Raw genomic sequence first — 18,687 nt, 5'->3', positions numbered from 1 at the left:
GTGCATCTAAAGAAACTAATTTGACAACGCTTGTTTGTCCTTGATGCGAGAAAGCTGTGTTTCCTTCGGAGGAACATTTGATGTGATTTTAGATGAAAGTTTGGAGAAAAGAAACACCTACGGAATCATTTCGCCAGCTGAATTTGGCACCTTTGGGATCTTGGAATAAAAACCCTGAGTTATCAGCCTGTCTAAAACTCTTACACTAGCAGCAATACAATCGGAGATCCATTTTTGGCTTCCTAAAAACCTCTAAATCACCCGTTCTTAAAAGAACAGGGCTTTCTTTGTGAGAAGAACATTAAGGAATAGTTCAGACAAAAATTATCATCTGAGATCAGGATGAGTTTGTTTCTTCATCAGGTTTGTAGAAATGTGTCTCTGCATCAGTGTCTCAGCAATGGATGCTCTGCAGTGAATGGGTGCCGTCAGAATGAGAGTCCAAACAGCTGATAAAAACATCACAATAATCCACACCACTCCAGTCCATCAGTTAACATCTGGAGAAGACTAAAGATGAAACATCCAGCATTAAGATGTTTTTAACTCAAATACAAGTCTATAATCCATAATAACATTTCCTCCAGAGAAAAAGTGTTCTGGTCTGAATCAGGAGAGAAATCTGCAGATCAAGCAGCGTTTACAAGACAAAACAGTATAAAAATGCTTTTTTCATCTTTTGTGTTCTCCAGATGTTAACTGATGGACTGGAGTGGTGTGGATTATTGTGATGTTTTTATCAGCTGTTTGGACTCTCATTCTGACGGCACCCATTCACTGCAGAGCATCCATTGCTGAGACACTGATGCAGAGACACATTTCTTCAAACCTGATGAAGAAACACACTCACATTTCCAGCTAATGTTAATTTCTCAGTGATCTATTCCTTTAATAATCCAAAGCACCTTTATTTTTAAGAGTGGGTTTCATTTAGAGCGCAGAGGAACACACTCTTGAGGGAATGAAGTCACAGAGAGACAGTACAGCCGTGTTTGTTCTCGGTTCCTCTGAATAAATCAGCTCGGTTTGTTTGCGTGTCAGAGTCCACATGAAGGAGGAGTTTGAGAGCCGCTGCATTCATCAGCTCCTCATTGACTCCGTATGGAGCAGAAACACAAAGTGCCAATCACCGGCTGTGGACTTTGTTCGGCGTTTGCTGCCATTCTTCAGGCCGAGAGCTTTGATGTGCAGAGCGATGGGACTCTGGAATACTGCCACAGCGCTGCATAAATACAGTCCATTTACCAACAAAAGAGTCCAGCATGAAAGAGTCACGACCGATACGTTCTTCCAGTAATGTTAATAAAATGTTTGTTTGGCTATTTGGTGTTTAATAAGGTTCTCAATGTTATTTATACATTGCTCACGGAATGCTTTATGTTGGACGTTCATCTAACGTTGTTTAAATGTTCTCTGAATGTTCTGAAACAAGTAACATTCCCATAATGATCACAAAACGATGGAATGTTCCCCTTTATGTTCACACAACCAGAAAAATGAATAACATTTACGTAACAATGTTAGGAAAACACTCAAAGAACATTGTTAGCTGGGAAGCTGCCATAAAAGTCAGATTCTGAACAATTAAAGTAGCTGAAGAAATAAGTCATTTATATCATTGTGGTCTGTCGTGGTCAGTTAAAGCTCAGCTCAAATACAGAGAACCGGTCAGTCTCTGTAAGACTGTGTCTGACCAACAGGTGGCGCCGTCATTCGAGCGCAGATTCAGTGCCAAAATACAGCCACACAATTTGATTGCCATCTTGACTAATTAACCACATCTGCAAATGACTAGAGAAGAATACTGAAATCAAGAAAGCATCTGGACTGAGGACCATCTGAGCCACATTCTGGGAGGATGCAGAACTTTGAAGGGGAAATGGATATAAAAAGAAAAAAAATACAAAAATAATAAAAATTAAATAATGTAAAATTAAAAATTTAACTTCAAAGATTTTGAAAAGGTGGTAATTCTTGTACTCTTCAAGCCTCTGGAAACCTCTGAAAATTAGATGAAGCAGAAAGATGATTTAAGTGAGTGTGTTAAACACCATTTTCAGATGTTTCTGTAACACTTGATTGCACACAAACATATTTTTTTAAATCATGAGGAAACATCTGTTACCTTCAGAACACGGCGACTCCTAAAATCTTGTTTCGACAGCACAAAGAAACCATCAGCTGCATGGTAACACTCTTACAGTAGAGAGAGATCAAATACCATGAACAAATATTGGTTATAAAGCCAAAGAGTGGGAGGAACTGAACCTGAAGGATGAATGAAACTAATGGAATGGTGTTTCTAGGCCAAAACGCTCAAAACCAAACGAAGACTACGCTGATTTCTGACGTGTGTTTGAGACGCTCGACGCTGATCTCTCCAGCGCTTCTCCTGATCGACTGTTTCGTTGCAGGGATAAATGCGATTTTATCGGGTCACGACGCTCCTGCAAACAGACTGATCCCAGAGCACTTATTATTCCCAGCCGTTCCTCTCAGAGAAACTCTAATCCGGCCCAAATCCCGATCTCTCTGATGACACGGAGTGAAACGATGCTGGAGATCTCGACTCTCGCGTCACGTTGACATTCAGAGCCGCACCTTCAGCCTCATTTAAACCCAGCAGGTAGAAGCGGCTGATCAAATATTGAAGACCTGCCATAAGAAACCTCTGCACCATTCTGAAGCCCCTTGCATTGAAGCGTTCGAAGCTGATAATGCAAACCAGAGACTGACAGCTGTCGCTCAGAAGAAAGAACAGCGAGCTGATGAACGAGAGGCTTTACTGATCATCTCACAACAGATTGATTCAAAACAAAACACCACAAATAAATCACAGCACATTATTAACACAAAGATCCTCAGAACTGGAAGTTCTCGTCAGTCATGTCGATGGCCCAGGCGAACTTGTCCCTCTGGGTTTTGTTGTAGATCTTTTCAATGGGCACCTGATGTTTCTTACACCTAACGAACAACATCACGTGATTAGAGACAGCCAATCAATCAATGCATCATCAGTAGCTGCACTCTCTCTTTTATGACAGTAAATTATGTTTTTTCCACCCAAATGGTGCTGGTGTTTTGATGCACTCAGGTCAAGATGGTACTTACGAGTTTAATGCACATGAACGCCAGCGCGAAGTCTAACCAACAGGTGGCGCTGTGATCCGAGCGGCGAATGAAAGATTCAAAACACAGCCATAGAATTTAACTGCCATCTTGACTAATTAACCACATCTGCAAATCACTAGAGAACTATTTCTGAAATCTGAGCCAAATTCTAGGAGGATGTTGTAATAAAATAAATATGGGGAGGGTTTTGAATGGGTTTATATTGAGACTATCTGTATTTTGTAAATGCTGCCGTTTTCTCGTCTGTCGCTTTAAATACTCGAGGATGGATTCTGATTGTTTTTATCATTCATCAGCTGGAAAACATACATTCTGAAAGTGATTCCAGTGACATCGTTCCTCTGTGGCGTTATTGTTATAGTCGTATTGTGGACTCATTATTAGAAGAAAAAACATTTCTATTGACTGACCAGATTTGATCTGAAACGCAGAACAACATCACAGCTCCTTTTGTTTGGAGAAAAATGGGGTCACGGTGAGCACCAGCACTCATGATGGTGGAAAAGGAGTGTGTGTGTGAGTGTGTTTGTGTGTGCGTGTGCGTGAAGCTGTACCAGGCCACGCTGATGCGCGGGTCCAGGTAGTTGAGTTTGGACGTGCCCAGAGCGATGACCTTGTTCTCCTCGCGATCGGTTTCCTGCAGCTGCAGCTTCTTCAGCTGCTCACTCAGTCTCTGAACAGCCTTTTCCTTCTTCTCCAGCAGCCTGACACACACACACAGAGAGAGAGAGAGAGACGTTTATAAATTGTTTTCATTTTAATTTCTGAGAAAACTTTAGTAATTCTGTTATATGCTTTTCTCATTTTTATACACAGTGTCCTCCAAAAGTATTGGAGCAGTGAGGCCAATTCCTTTATTTTTGCTGTAGACTGTAAACATTTGGGTTTGACATCAAAAGATGAATATGAGATGAGAGATTAACATTTCAGCTTTTATTTACAGGTATTTTCATCTGGATCTGATACACAACTTAGAAGATAGCACCTTTTGATTGAACCCACCCATTTTTCATGTTACCAGAAGTATTGAACATGTGACTGACAGGTGTGTTTTGTTGCTCTGGTGTGTCCTATTAGTTGATTATTAAAACAATAAATAGCACTGAATGTCTGCGCTCAGTTTCAGATCCGTGCAGACTGCATTTATAGTTAGTTAGACGTGTAACCAACATGAAAACCAGAGAGGTGTCTATGGGTGAAAAATGATCAATTGTGAAGCTGAGAGAAGATGAAAAATCAATCAAACCATTGCACAAACACTGGCAATAGCAAGTACAACCATTAATCTCCTGAGGAAGAAACCACTGGCGTACTAACACACCTCAAACGGGTAGATCAAGGAAAACATCTGCAGTTGATGACAGAAACATTGTGACAGCTGTAAAGAAAGACCCTAAAACAACTGTTAGTGACATCAGCAACAACCTCCAGAGGGCAGGAGTGAAGGAATCACAATCTACTGTTCGCAGAAGACTTCATGAACACAAGCACAGAGGCTACACCAGAAGAAACCACTCATTAGCAAGAAGAATAGGAGACCAGCCTCAAAAATTCTGGGACAAGGTTTTATGGACTGATTTTATGGACCAAAGTGATGGAAAAGCTAAAGTTTGGAGAAAGAAAGGATCTGCTCATGATCCCAAACATACAAGCTCATCTGAAACACAGTGTACACAGGTGTACATTATAGCACACATTACACAAGTAATGCAATGGCTTGGGCTTTCATCGCTTCTTCTGGGACAGGCTCATTAATCTTCATTAATGATGTAACACATGATGGCAGCAGCTAAATTAACTCAGAAGTCTACAGAAATATTCTGTCTGACAATTTACAGAAAGATGCAACCAAACTGATTGAGAGATCCTTCATCATGCAGCAAGATAATGACCCAAAACATAGTGCCAAAACAAAGGATTTGCAACTAAATATGAAGTCTTTTTCACTTTAATCTGTTAATTCTGTCTGTTCCAATACTTCTGGTAACATGAAAAATGGGTGGGTTCAATCAAAAGGTGCTATCTTCTAAGTTGTGTATCAGATCCAGATGAAAATAAAAGCTGAAATGTTAATCTCTCATCTCATATTCATCTTTTGATGTCAAACCCAAATGTTTTCAGTCTACAGCAAAAATAAAGGAATTGGCCTCACTGCTCCAATACTTTTAGAGGACACTGTATGTGACCCTGGAGCACAAAACCAGTCATAAGGGTCCATTTTGTTAAATCGAGATTTATTCATGTTCTGAAAGCTGAATAAATAATCTTTCCATTGATGTATGGTTTGTTATGATAGAACAATATTTGTCTGAGATACAACTATTAGAAAATCTGGAATCTGAGGGAGCAAAAAAATCTAAACATTGAGAAAATCTCCTTTAAAGTTGTTCAAATGAAGTTCTTAGCAATGCATATTACTAATCAAAAATGAAGTTTAGATATATTTACAGTAGGAAATTTACTAAATATCTTCATGGAACATGATCTTAATATCCTAATGATTTTTGTCATAAAAGAGAAATGTATAATTTTGATCCATACAATGTATTGTTGTCTATTGCTGCAGATATACCTGTGTTACTCATGACTGCTTCTGTGCTGCAGGGACACATATTTTAAAATATTATAGTATATATAATATTATAGACCTAACACTAGGTCTCATTTATTTTTTATTTCAGTTTGAGTTTTAATTTACTTTCCAGTTATTAATTTAGTACTTCTTAAACTTAAACTACCGTAAATGAAAATGAAAGATGTTGCCTTGGCAACTAACTGAAATCTTCCATCTAATATTTATATTAATGTTTCAATAGTTTTAGTGAACAGTAATAACCCTGAAAAGGACAACATTTTACACTGACAATAAAAACGGTCATATTTAATGAATGCTGCTGTAATGTTTGTTTTTTACTTTTATTTTCATTCTTGTTCTATTCTGAATAGCATTCAATTTAAAAGATTACGAGAGGAAACAAAATACATGTTCATAGTGTTTATGATGTTCCATTTACATTATTTCTGACTGTCATAAAACGTGACAAACACTGATGCAATTTAATGCAATTGACCCGGTGCGAGTTATTTTCCGTGAACAAACAGTAAATGTAATGATTTTAAGTAAATGTCTTCAGGCACAAACAGATAAACGGCAGCAGTGTTTGCTTCTTTCTTTTGGCTGTTGATCCTTCTGAATATTTCATGCTTTTACAGCACAAACACTGCTGGCAGACGATTACCGGCTCTAACCTTGAATCCAGGACCATTTAAAAGACTCCTTACTTCTTGGATTTGTCAGATGGAGCGTCTCTATGCGCTTTCTTCGCTTCCTTCAGCTCTTTTCTGGCCTCTTCAATTTGTTCCTTTTTCTTCTGGATCTGTAACAAGAAGCAGAGACAAAAGCATGACCTCTGACCGGCGGCGGCACTCTCTCTCGTGTGTGTGTCTGTGAGTGTGTGTGTGAGTGTGTGTGTGTGTGTGTGTCTGTGAGTGTGTGTGTGTGTGTCTGTGAGTGTGTGTGTGTGTGTGTGTGTGTCTGTGAGTGTGTGTGTGTGTGTCCAGCGCGCAGTGCATTAAGCAGCGTGTGACCCGTGACCCGCTGATGCTGCTCTCAGCACGGAGTCTAAACGTCTGGACATTGCTCTGCTGTTTCCATCATCACTGTGATTATTTCTGACCGCCTCGTCCTTTCCAGCTCACACACTTCACTCCCCTGCAGGTACAAACCCACCTGGAATCCAATAAGGTCTGACCTCAGAAACTGGCCAGGAACATCTGACTGAACTCAACGACTCTCAGCGCAAACACCAGATTGGAGACGCTCTTCATACAGCACTGTATACAGTACAGACCGACTCAAACTAATTACAGCTCAGCTGTAAAGCAGCTCTACTGGGGGTTAAAATGATTGAATAATGACTGTCTTCTGTAGAGCTGATTACAAACTGAATTAGTTTCATAATTGATTAATTTTACAACATTGACACTTATTGAACTGAATTGAATTCATTAAAATAAATTGAAGAGAGTAATACAGCATTATTTTAACTATTAAAGTTCTTTTTACATTTTTGGAAATCATGTTTAACTTTCAGTAATTAATTATTTTATAACTTATTTGTATTTATTTAAAGTAATGAAATGTTCTGATTAATGTTCTAAAAGTGTTTTATGGTTTTACTTAAAGATATCCCAGAAGTCACTATTGTCCTCTTTAGAACTGAAACTGAATTAGATTCATAACTGATGAATTTCTCAACATTAACTCTGTTAAATCCATCAGTGCAGTATAAAGCTGAGCTCAGATCAGCTCGGGTGTTGTTCTGTCAGGATCATGATGATGATGATGATGATGATGGTGATGGTGGGTGTGTGTGTCGCACCTTCTCCTGCAGCAGCTGCATTGATTTCTCGAAGGTTTTGGGTGCTGCCCTCTGGTGGTTACAGAGGATGGCCACGGCTCTGTTTGCTCTGTTATACGACAGGATCTTCTCCTCCACCGTCATGTCCTCTGAAACACCACACATGCGTTATTAACAGCTACATGAACATTTCTAAGATGCAGGTCACTAATTTCTGATATAAGCTCAAGCGCTCCAGGTCGGGTCAGAGGTGGCGGGTCAGACGCACCTGTGGTCAGTTTGTTGAGCTGATCCTGCAGCGTGGTCGAGGCGTTGAAGGTTCGAAACACTTTGGCCGTCAGGCCGGACATGGACTCGTTCAGGGTTTTGTTCAGTTTGACCGTCTGAACACAACAGAACCCAAACCATCATGAACATGTGATTCAGACACAAACATAAAAAGAAAGCATAAACAAAATATTTTGTTACTTGAAATATTTAAGTGTATTCTATTTAAGCTGGTTTCCAATGCAACATCTCATTTTTATTAAGTTTAACTTGATGTAATAAAATAATGCATTTATAAATTAAAATAAATAAATGACAAAAGTACACTAAAAACTAGTGCTACCAAACGATTAAATCGCATCCAAAATAAAAGTGTGTTTGCATGTGTACTGTGTATATTTAATTATGTATATATAAATACACGCATGCATATATTTCAGAAAAATGTCAAGTTTATTAATTATATTTATTTATAATATAAATTATATGAATATAAATAGACATGCAAATACATGTAAATATTTTCAATATATATACACTGTGTATTTATATATACACATAAAAATACACAGTACACACATTATGCAAATAAAAACTTTTTTGCATGTGATTAATTTTTAGTAGTGCTGTGAAACGATTAAAGTCAAATGAAAATATTCAAAAAACGTTCATATTAATAAAATAACTGGTGATTATACAAACACACTTACTGTAATTCGGTCAAATAAATCATCTTCTGGATCCTTATGTTTTATGAACAGCTTCAGATTCTTGAAAACCTGCGAGTGAAAATCACATTAACACAATCAATCACAACACACTTGAACACAGCTGATACAATCACAACACACTGACTGGGAATCAATACAATGTATCCATTTATAATCATGTGAAGCAGACAAATGCATTCTAATGTGTATCATATATATCATGAGAGGGCTGCATATCAACCACACTGAGAACTCATTAAAGACAGTGTTTAAATCAGTTAACTTAAAAAAATAATAATAATAAATAATTTTTAATTTTTAAAGTCAAGTCACCTTTATTTATATAGTGTTTTATACAATATTGATCGTGTCAAAGCAGCTTTACAGTGTCAACAGGAACAGGTTTTACAGACAAATACAAAAATAGCAACAAAAAAAATAATAATTACAAAACCTTTCAAATTAAAATAAACTGGAAAAAAAGCCAAACTCTAGTAGTATCTGACTGCTAGTGATATGGCAAAAAAAATCTAAGGATTTTATCCTTTAATTAAAATTCTGATGTAAAGAAAGATCACTCCCTATATGTACATCGTTTTTTCTTCCTTGCCCTACTTTTTTTTGTTTTCCTTCTTAATATGAACACGATATATGTAACCTGTGAATGTACATATGGGCATATATAGGCATGTACATATGTGAATGTGAGTATAGATACATGTGTGCTTATATAGGAGTGCCTCCATATCTATAATATCTGACGTGCATCTGATGAAAGTGTAACGTTAAATTGAGAAGTAAATAAAAATAAAGCATGTATTTGACAAAAACCCCTCAAAATTCAAGGTAATTGAAATTCAGAATGACTGAAGATATAACAGCAGTAGTCTATTATTAACTATAGATGTTCTGTAAAAACAATGAACAGCAGCTTTCGGTCTGTCACGTGATGCAAACACCAGATATCAGACATACAGCAGCAGTTCTTTACAGGTTTTATATTGCGCTGCTTCCATTGTTTGTTCTGTGTAAACATGGACGTGTTTGACTCCTGCAGCGTCATGAAACGCTTTCTAAAAACACAGCGCTCAAGTTAAAAGAAGTTCACTTCCATCGTCTTGCATGTTTTCCTCTTCCACTGCCCGCATCGCATCTTTCTCAACATGAAGCACATTCTGTGTGAACGACCTAGCGATATATTCCCAGAGCGGTTAATCACGTGTGGCTGGATCCTTCTTTTCTCTTTACTGTTATCACCGGCATGTTGTCAAAGTGTCTAATTCTAACGCATGGTAATATTTCTATTCAAAATCGTGATTCCTCCATTTCTAAAAAATAAAATCGTGGCAAAACATTAAATTCAACTTAATCAATAAAATGGGAAAAAGCCCTAGGTCTGACCTGTTTCTCCACAGGCACTTTGTTGTAGTAGCGGATGGAGTCTTTTCCGAGGAAGTCGAACTCCACCACGTGTTCCTGACCGTCCAGACGCCGGTGGAGCGTGATGTGCTCGACTCGCAGAGAGCAGCAGCCCACCGTATCAGCCGACTCCTCGTCCTTCTCGTTCCCCGCTCGCAGAGCCAGCTGAACACACACACAGCATACCACGGCTGTCAAGCCATTAAACCATCTAATTCATTACATGACGGGCCAGTCAATTAATCCTAATTAATTGCAAATTAAATCACATCAATTTTGGCAGAGAAATCTAAATGATCCAAAGATCATTTAAAGTCATTATTGTGTTAAATGAGAAATGCAATGAACTGAGATTACAAACAAGTAGCTTTAGAAAGAAATGTGTGACCGTGGACCACAAAACCAGTCATAATGGTCAATATTTTAAAATTGAGATTTATCTGAATAATAATCTTTCCATTGGTGTATGGTTTGTTAGGATAGGACAATATTGGGCTGAGATACAACTACAGGTGCATCTCAAAACATTAGAATATGGTGAAAAAGTTCATTCTTTATTGTAACTTATTTTTAAAAAGTTTCATATATTCTAGAGTCATTACAAGTAAAGTAAAACATTTCAAAAGTTTGTGTTTTAATTTTGATGATTAGAGCTTACAGCTCTACAGCTATTGCAATATTCACTCAACCAATTCAGTTCATTCAAATGGTTGATTGATTCAGATGTGAAACAAGTGACTGTCCTTAAGAATGAGTCACTGAATCAGTCATTTAACTGATTCATTCAAACAGCTGATTCGCTCAGTAATGAATCACCGCTGTGTGTTGATCAGAGATCAGTCCTGCTGTGGTTTTGATTGGAACTATTTTCAGTAGCAAAACCGGAAAATATTGGAGTCTAAAATGTAACAATATTAATCAATCAATCTCACATTTGCAGTGGAGTAGATACTGGAGAAACAGCACTCTTGTTGGTGTGATATTGCTAAACTACATCTGATATAAATAAGAGGGTGATTTTCACACTCGTATAATCTTGAATATTCAGCTCCTATAACTGCGTTCTGATTGATTTCATCACACGGTCAGTCGTTCTGCATCATGATGATCAGCAGCAGTGTGAGATGACGGACAGGTCTGGGCATTAACGCATTATTTTCTCTGTAATTAAATGGTCAGCCGTGTGAGAGTGTGACCTTGTCGATGAAGTAGATGGCGACTCCTCTCTGTCGGCTCTTCATCTCTCTGGACTTCCAGTCGCGTCTGTACTGTTTTCTGATGGAGTCCACCTTCATCTTCAGCCGCCGCGCCGTCTCATACTTCTGCCAGTCCTTCTCGCCCTGAACACAGACCGTCATCATCACCTTCCTCAGAAGTCGACCCATTAATCGCTTTTGCCGATTAATCGGCACCGATAGTTGATTAGCGTATCGGTTACACCCAAAGCGCATTACAATCAGCTATAGTGCATGTTTTCATATCATTACTTATATAATTAATTTGTTGACTAGATGCTGCATTAGAAGAGAAAGGACAGCAGTATGTTTGCCATCAACACTGCAAAAATGGATTTTCTTAGATATTTATACTAGAAAACAAGACAAAATACTAAGAATTCTTGAATAAAGATGAATTTACTTTACAAGTAAAATGACTTAAGATAAGTCTTATTTTCTGAAAATAAATTATAAAAATTATGTTGGTTTTTGCTTGAAACAAGCAAACATATCTGCCAATGGGGGAAGCAAAATAATCTTGTTTTCTGTTTGAAATAATCCTCGGCGCGACGCAGACACACCTTGAGTTTGGAGCTGGGGTTCAGCATGATGTATTTGGGTCGTCCATGAATGTTCTCCAGCCACGACGCCAGCCATGTGACCGTGTTATCGTGCTGAACGCGCTTCCACCGGTGGCCTGCAGGGGGCTCCGGGATCTCTGAGTCTCTGCCGAGAGAAAACCAGACGTCACGAGCAATCGATGAGAAATCTAATTTTCTGTTTTTTTTCTGGATTCTGTTATAATGGTTAAATCAAATTTTAATCATTAAAAAGGATGTCTAAATAATTCTGATATAATTATAATATTTGCATGATATAAACTCCATTATGACTTTATTAAAAAAGTATTAAAAGCGCGTGTCTGTGCGCACGAGAGAGAGAGATATCAGATTACTGCACAAATCAAACAGTGTTACATCACTCATTGGCAAACCCAAATGCAATGCTATTCGGCCCTAAAGAGAGAGTACAGTATGGCAGAGTATCTGTACACAGTGTCAGATAAGAAGCTGAGAAGCACATTGAGCAGATACAGACTCAGCGGACACAAGCTGATGATAGAGACCCCGGAGCAGAGATTGTGTTCACACTGTGATCTGAATCAGACGGAAACAGAACTGCACTTCCTAACAGAATACCAAATACACAGATATACGGACAGTGTTCTCTGATCAAATACAGCAGATCCATCCCACATTTAAACCTCTTTCAAACCAGGAGACACTACCCTATCTGTTAGGAGAACACAAGAACTGCTGTGTGTTTGTCTGCCGGTCACCATAGAAGAGAAAACACTCAATCTGCCCTGATCTGATGTTTCCAGCACATCTACATTATATTAAACCATATTACTCTATTATATTACTTAGATGGACATTTTGCCTCTGTAAATCCGTCTAATCCCTTATCTTATTTTTATTTCTAGTTTATATACTTTAGTAATTCATTCTGTGCTACATGCTAAATACTTTTATACATTATTATTATTCTTTTTCTTTCTGTTAATACATATATGCACTATTTGTCAGCAGCCTAGCTGCAATTGCTTTGGCAAAACAAATGTATAGTTTGTGTCATGCCAATAAAGCACACTTGAATTGAATTGAGAGAGAGAGAGAGTGTTTGAGATAGAGAGAGAGAGAGTGTGTGTGTGTGTGTGTGTGTCTCACTGGCTGCAGTTGATGGTCACGTCCTCTGGCTGGATGCGTTTCTTCAGCTTGCCCATCTTGGGATGTTCTCCTCGTCCGCGGAACAGCCCCGGCGGCTCTAGCTTGAAGTTCCCGATCTTCTCGCGGTGTCTGTCCAGCAGACAGTAGCCGTACTCCTCCATCAGCCGGCTGGCCTCCTCCTTCAGGACCTGATTGAGACAGATCTAGAGTCAGACTGACGTCTAGCAGATCAACAGAAGTCCAGAGATCCAGACACACCTGCTTCTCCTCCTTCGTCATGTTCTTACGCTCCTCCGACTTCTCCACGAAATACTTGTGGATCTGACTGAAGTCACACTTGGAGAGCGTCTTGATCAGCTTCTGCTCTTCTTCAGTCATTTCCTAAACAACTCAATTCAGTTCTGTTCATTTATCACCAGGATACACGTCTGATCACAATCTGCTTTACACTCCAGGGTCATTTATCATCATTAACTAAAACTAAACCCAGTTTAAAAATTACACACACAAAATCTATACTTCAAATTAAAGAAACATTAACTGAAATAAAATACTTAAAAAGTTATTTTTTAAGTACTAACCTAAAGTTAACTTTTAGTACTAAAATAGCTACAAACCCCCCCCCCCCCCCCCCCAAAAAAAATTATGAAAATGCATAACTTGAAATAAATATAAACTGCAATAAAAACTACAATTATTTAATTTCAGCTATTTGCAGATGCAACACTTCTGATTTTTATTTAGTTTAACCTGAAGTACTAAAAGACTAAATTAAGTAAAATAAATGAAAACATTGTCATTAAAGAAAATAAACATTAGCTCAACTTGAAGCACTAAAATAACTAAAATTAAATGAAATTAATTTAAAAAATAATTTCTCATTTATGAATTAAGCAGACACTTTTATCCAAAGCAACTTACAAATGAGGAATACAATGATTTTAAGATTTATCATAAAACCTTTATAGACATTTAAAAGAAAAACTAAATTTAAAGTGGAAACAGAAAATCTACAAATAAAATTGAACGTATAATATTATCAAACGCTTTAATAATTCTATAATAGCGGATGCTGGTTCTGACCTCCTTCCAGTCGCTGAAGAAGTTGTTCTGAAACACTTCTTTACCGGTGTATTCATGATCCAGCATCTTAGCGTAGAAAGTGGCGATTTCCTCCGTAGCAGGATTGAGTTTCACCGGCTGACCTGAACACACACACACACACGCACGCACACACACACACACCATCACTGATGCAACATTAACACTGAACCCAAACTGAACTGAATAATGACTCTATTGTCTCCAGTAGAGCTGCTTTACAGCTGAAATTCATTAGTTTCATAACATTAAGCCTGTTATGTTCCTGTTTCTCTCTGTGAAGCGGCTCTGAATCAGTCTGTAGTGCATGAATAAACCTGACTGCTGATGGACTCCAGCAGAAGACATCGTCATGTGTTTTTACCGTCATAATAAAAGCAGATGTTATCAGGCAGCGGCTCGTATTCAGGAGGGAAATACGGTCCTTTGTGCTCCAGACTGCTCCATTTCTGAGTGTCTGATGACTTTCCTTCCTCCCACCTGAACAAACACAATAATAATAATAATAATAATAATAATAATAACAACAACAGCAGAGAGCAAGAGATGTGAAATACAGTCAATATAATGCACAGCAGCTATATATATCTGCAGATGCAACCTTTTCAAACACTTTATGCAAGTTTAATAAATCTGTAAATATATACAAATCATACATTAATAATTTAGTCATTAAAAATCAACAATTAACTTATATTTAATTTAATAATTTATGATTATTGTAAATATTTTCAATTATAACTTAATCATTATCGAGATTTCAGGTTAATATTTAAATGAAATTCTCTTCCAAATAATACGATCTCATTAAAGCTGCAACGCAATTCTACAGTAATTCTGTTTACAGTGAAGTTCAGCATGTCAATAAACACTTATAATTATGTTATATAGCACTGATAATTATTAACCTTACTAATGAAAATGAACATTAACGAATATGAATCTGACAGCAGCGGGACGGTCTGAACTCGAAGTATAGTGAAGTAAACTCGTGTAAAATGATGTAGAGTGAAGTAAACTCGTGTAAAATGATGTATAGTGAAGTAAACTCGAGTAAAATGATGTAGAGTGAAGTAAACTCGCGAGCTGACCTGCAGTCTGACAGGGTTTTGGCGGCAGCGGCTCCCGCATAATAATATCTGACAGAGGAAACTTTATTACGCTCCGCTGAAATATAAATGATTCGCGAAATGAAACGCAAATATGTTTTCATTCCCTGCAGACGCGGCCGACAGCCGACATGTGCTCGTTTGCGCATGCGCACTCGAGTCGCGACACCGACGCGCTTCCGGGAGTGTCACGTGTGTGTGTGTCCGACCAATCACAGCCCATTACAGTTCCGAGCACGATAAACTTCAATTTATTACTTTACTTAAAATTAAAAATGCAGTACAAAATCCACATATATTATTCATGTATAGTGCAAAATTCGGAATTTACAAACTGACTCCTTTTAGAACAAACACGAATTCACACTGAACCGAACTATAAAAGAAATAATAAAAGAATTACCCAACACAAGTTTAATCAAAGCTCGCTTCCACCACAGATTTGGACAAAAGTGACATCTCCCAATCCATAATAACCTTTTCCCATGCAGTTCTGAGGAAAAGTCACAATGTTTTTTTATTGAAATGTTTATTCTGTGGCAAAACAAGTTCCCATAAGTCTGTGATTTCATTAGTTCTGACCAATGAAGCCTATTTATTCAGATTTGATTTATGCTAAGTTTATTTTTAAATTAAGTCTAGTCATGCTGAACTTTAAGCTTCAACTCTTTAAAAACAGCGTGCACGTACCACTTCCACTTATCATCCCCGTCCTCCTTCTTCTTCTGGTCTCCATCTTTCTTGATCTGTTTGTTCTTCTGGTGTTCAGAACTGCTCTTTTTCCTCTTCCTCTCAGACGGCTGATTCTTATCGCTGTGTTTCTCTGGGCTCTTGTCATCTTTCACTCTCTTCTTCTTCATCTTCATCTTGACAGCCGCCTCAGATTCACACCGGTGACCCTCCTTAAAGGGAAGATTATTACTGATTACTCTCTGGAAACAGTCATTAGTTACACTACTACAATTGCAAATCTTCCCTAAAAACTAACATAATATTGATCATTCATGTCTTGTGAGAATGAATCTAGGAAGTCTTTGATTGTTGGACTTCAGATCAGTATGGGTGAGGCATCAGCTGTTTTATGGATAGTAACTGTAATATTACTGAAATCTAATTAGTAATTAGTTGCACTAGTAATATTATTAGTGCAAGCACTGCGGTCACTCCTCTGACCACACACCTGGTTTGAGTCCCTAGTGCTCTCGCTCTTCTCCTTATGATTGTGACGCTCCTTGCTGCTTTTAGATCGAGTCTGAGAAGCAATCACAAGCAATTAATTAAACATCATTAAACCCTGCACACATGGTCATCAAGAGCAAACACCTCAAATAAAGAAGTCAAATCAAAACACCTTCTCTTTGATGTTGATTTCTGGAGAACCTGATTCCTGCTGTCCATCATTTCTGATTTAAAGAAACCATTAAACTTCCATATTCTCACTTTAGAAAGTTAAATTCATCATGAAACTAATATTTTTCATTGCTTTGCACAGTCAAACTGAGACATCTTGCCTTTCATCAGGATCTACTTTGACATCCTGCAAAATTAAGATACAAAAATAAACATTTCTCGAGGCATTTCTCATATATTTTAAGTGAAACGTGAGCACTTACCTCACGCGTGTCCCCATCTCCTGCTTCATATTTCCCTGCGCTGCTAAAACTCATGAACATCAGACTATTGTTTGACAGAACCTCACAGCTAACAGAGAACGGTCCCGAAAGCTTCTCTCACAGTTATGAGCAAACACTCTTCCAGTAATGTCAACAGAATTTCCATTCAATGTTATCTGGGCTTAATAATGTTCTCAAAACTGTATAGCATCATTAAAATATACACTTTTTCTTTTAGTCAAACATTCTAGTTGGTCATTCATGTGATGGGTTTTAAATGTTACAAGTTTCAGAATGTTCAGAAAATATTTAAACAACGCTTCCATAATGTTAAAAAATACAAATTATAAAATTGAATGTTTTCTTAATCTCATAACTAGGAAAATCAAACATTTAACAAACTGGACATTTTGAGCATTTAGAGAATATTTAAAAGTAATGCTCCCATGATGTTTTAAAAAAATTTTTTTTTATAATTATTATTTAAAAAAATTGTTAAAATTGCACGTTCCTTTGACGTTTGCAAGCCAAACATGTTTTCATGCTGAACATTGATAAATACAGTTTTGATAATTTAAGAGGAAGTTATCTAAACCTTCTCTGAGCATGTTTTTGACGCACCTGCTGACTCCAGATCGACTGTCTGACTGCTTCATCTGTTAATCACACAATCATTAGACTCACATCTTTCCTTCATTAATGATCTTCTGTCGCGATTACTGTACCTTTGAGGAGGGTTTGTGTTTGCCGTTCAGCTCCGAGTCTTTAGAGGACTGTTTGTTCTTCTTCTTCTCTCTGACACAGCAAACATCTCAGTCAAGTCAACATGCCACATCTCTGTTCGTCACGATTAAATTATCTTTCTGACCTTCTATCCAGCTTTTCCTTTTCCAGTTTCATCCTGTAAATTCCTATTTTCTGCACAAGTCACTGCAAGGACAGTAAATTAGTGTCTAATCAAGCATTTGCAGCAGAAATAAACTTAAGCCGACCACTGCTTCGATTAATGAGTTTAGTCTAAACTCAAAGCATGACAATGACTCGATTATTCGTGACTCAGATGTAAAATCTCTTCGTACCTGAGGTTCTCACATCGGCATCAGAATGCATGTCACCTGTCACACCTGAAAGGTTTTAAGTTACTCTTGCAATCAACTGCGCAAAATCAGCCACAGCGCCACCTGCTGGAATAAACCCACCTGAACATGAACTCCTGCAGATAAACACGTGCACTTACCTTCTTCTTCTGTGAACCTCCATAACATCTGGAGTTGTTTTTGTGATTATTGGATGGAAAATAATAACACAGAGTCATTTATACTGGATCCTAGAAATATTTTAAAGTAGAAACAATCTGCCAATGGATTTTACATAAATGTTCAGGATGCATGACTTTTCCACTCCTGTAAAACACGTTTAAATATTCCCTTCTCTAGAGGAAACTGGCTTTAAAAATCAAAACTTTCCGAAAGCTGTTGATCTCCAGTGAAGTGCAAACCAATAAACCACTGTTTTCTGTAAATATAAGATTTACTCTTTAAAACAGCTATAATGTGATGCACAAATAACCACTATTTTAACAGGTTTTATGAAGATAAATATAAGACCTTTTTAAGACCAAGTAAAGACAATTTAAGGAACTCAGCAAGTTATATTAGTGAAAACCTCTAACCCATCTCCATTAGTTCCTAAATCACCTTTAAACCAGTCTGGAATAGCTCTGCTCACAGACACTAGAATACAGAATTAAACTCTACTGTACCTTCTGACAACACGGCACAAAATCTGAGGCTCTGCCTGTTTTCTGTCTAAAGATTTTTAAATCAAGACACATCTACTGGAGAAACAACATGATTTAAAATAAAAGGCTTGTTTTATAAGAAATTGATTAGAATGAAACAAGTTTATGGTTGAAAAAGAACAAATATCGGCCAATGGGCTTTAAAAATGTTCCTTAATTGAAACAAGCTTTAATTCCCCACTGACAGATATGTGTTCTTGTTTTAAGCGTAAACTCTCTGTTTTGTT

At 37.5% G+C, this 18,687-nt stretch overlaps 1 protein-coding gene across 3 annotated transcripts; it reads right to left on the bottom strand.

Moving 5' to 3' along the window:
• Nucleotides 1–1,447: 1,447 nt before the first annotated feature.
• LOC306863117 (DNA topoisomerase I, mitochondrial-like) lies at nucleotides 1,448–17,855 on the bottom strand. Of its 3 annotated transcripts, none has more exons than XM_079406304.1 (20): nucleotides 17,385–17,855; nucleotides 17,281–17,315; nucleotides 16,660–16,702; nucleotides 16,558–16,583; nucleotides 16,398–16,449; nucleotides 16,227–16,298; nucleotides 15,737–15,948; nucleotides 14,302–14,417; nucleotides 13,920–14,041; nucleotides 13,095–13,217; nucleotides 12,837–13,024; nucleotides 11,688–11,832; nucleotides 11,086–11,229; nucleotides 9,872–10,054; nucleotides 8,471–8,539; nucleotides 7,762–7,876; nucleotides 7,515–7,642; nucleotides 6,415–6,509; nucleotides 3,687–3,836; nucleotides 2,766–2,964 (listed from the first exon to the last, which is right to left on the bottom strand). In XM_079406304.1, the coding sequence occupies exons 2-20, from the start codon at nucleotides 17,313–17,315 to the stop codon at nucleotides 2,862–2,864; spliced, it is 2,121 nt and encodes a 706-aa protein (XP_079262430.1). In that variant the 5' UTR covers nucleotides 17,385–17,855; the 3' UTR covers nucleotides 2,766–2,861. The 3 variants fall into 3 exon arrangements, with proteins under 3 accessions (XP_079262432.1, XP_079262430.1, XP_079262431.1); XM_079406305.1 differs by having other exon boundaries at nucleotides 16,660–16,699; nucleotides 17,385–17,685; XM_079406306.1 differs by lacking the exons at nucleotides 15,737–15,948; nucleotides 16,227–16,298; nucleotides 16,398–16,449; ... (2 more) ...; nucleotides 17,281–17,315; nucleotides 17,385–17,855 and adding an exon at nucleotides 15,029–15,202 and having other exon boundaries at nucleotides 1,448–2,964.
• Between the last annotated feature and the right edge of the window lie 832 nt (nucleotides 17,856–18,687).

Source organism: Barbus barbus (assembly GCF_936440315.1).
Source record: "Barbus barbus genome assembly, chromosome: 44".
Taxonomy (NCBI): Eukaryota; Metazoa; Chordata; class Actinopteri; order Cypriniformes; family Cyprinidae; genus Barbus; species Barbus barbus.
Note: the sequence above shows the minus strand (reverse complement) of the source record. Positions and strands in the feature narration are given on the sequence as shown.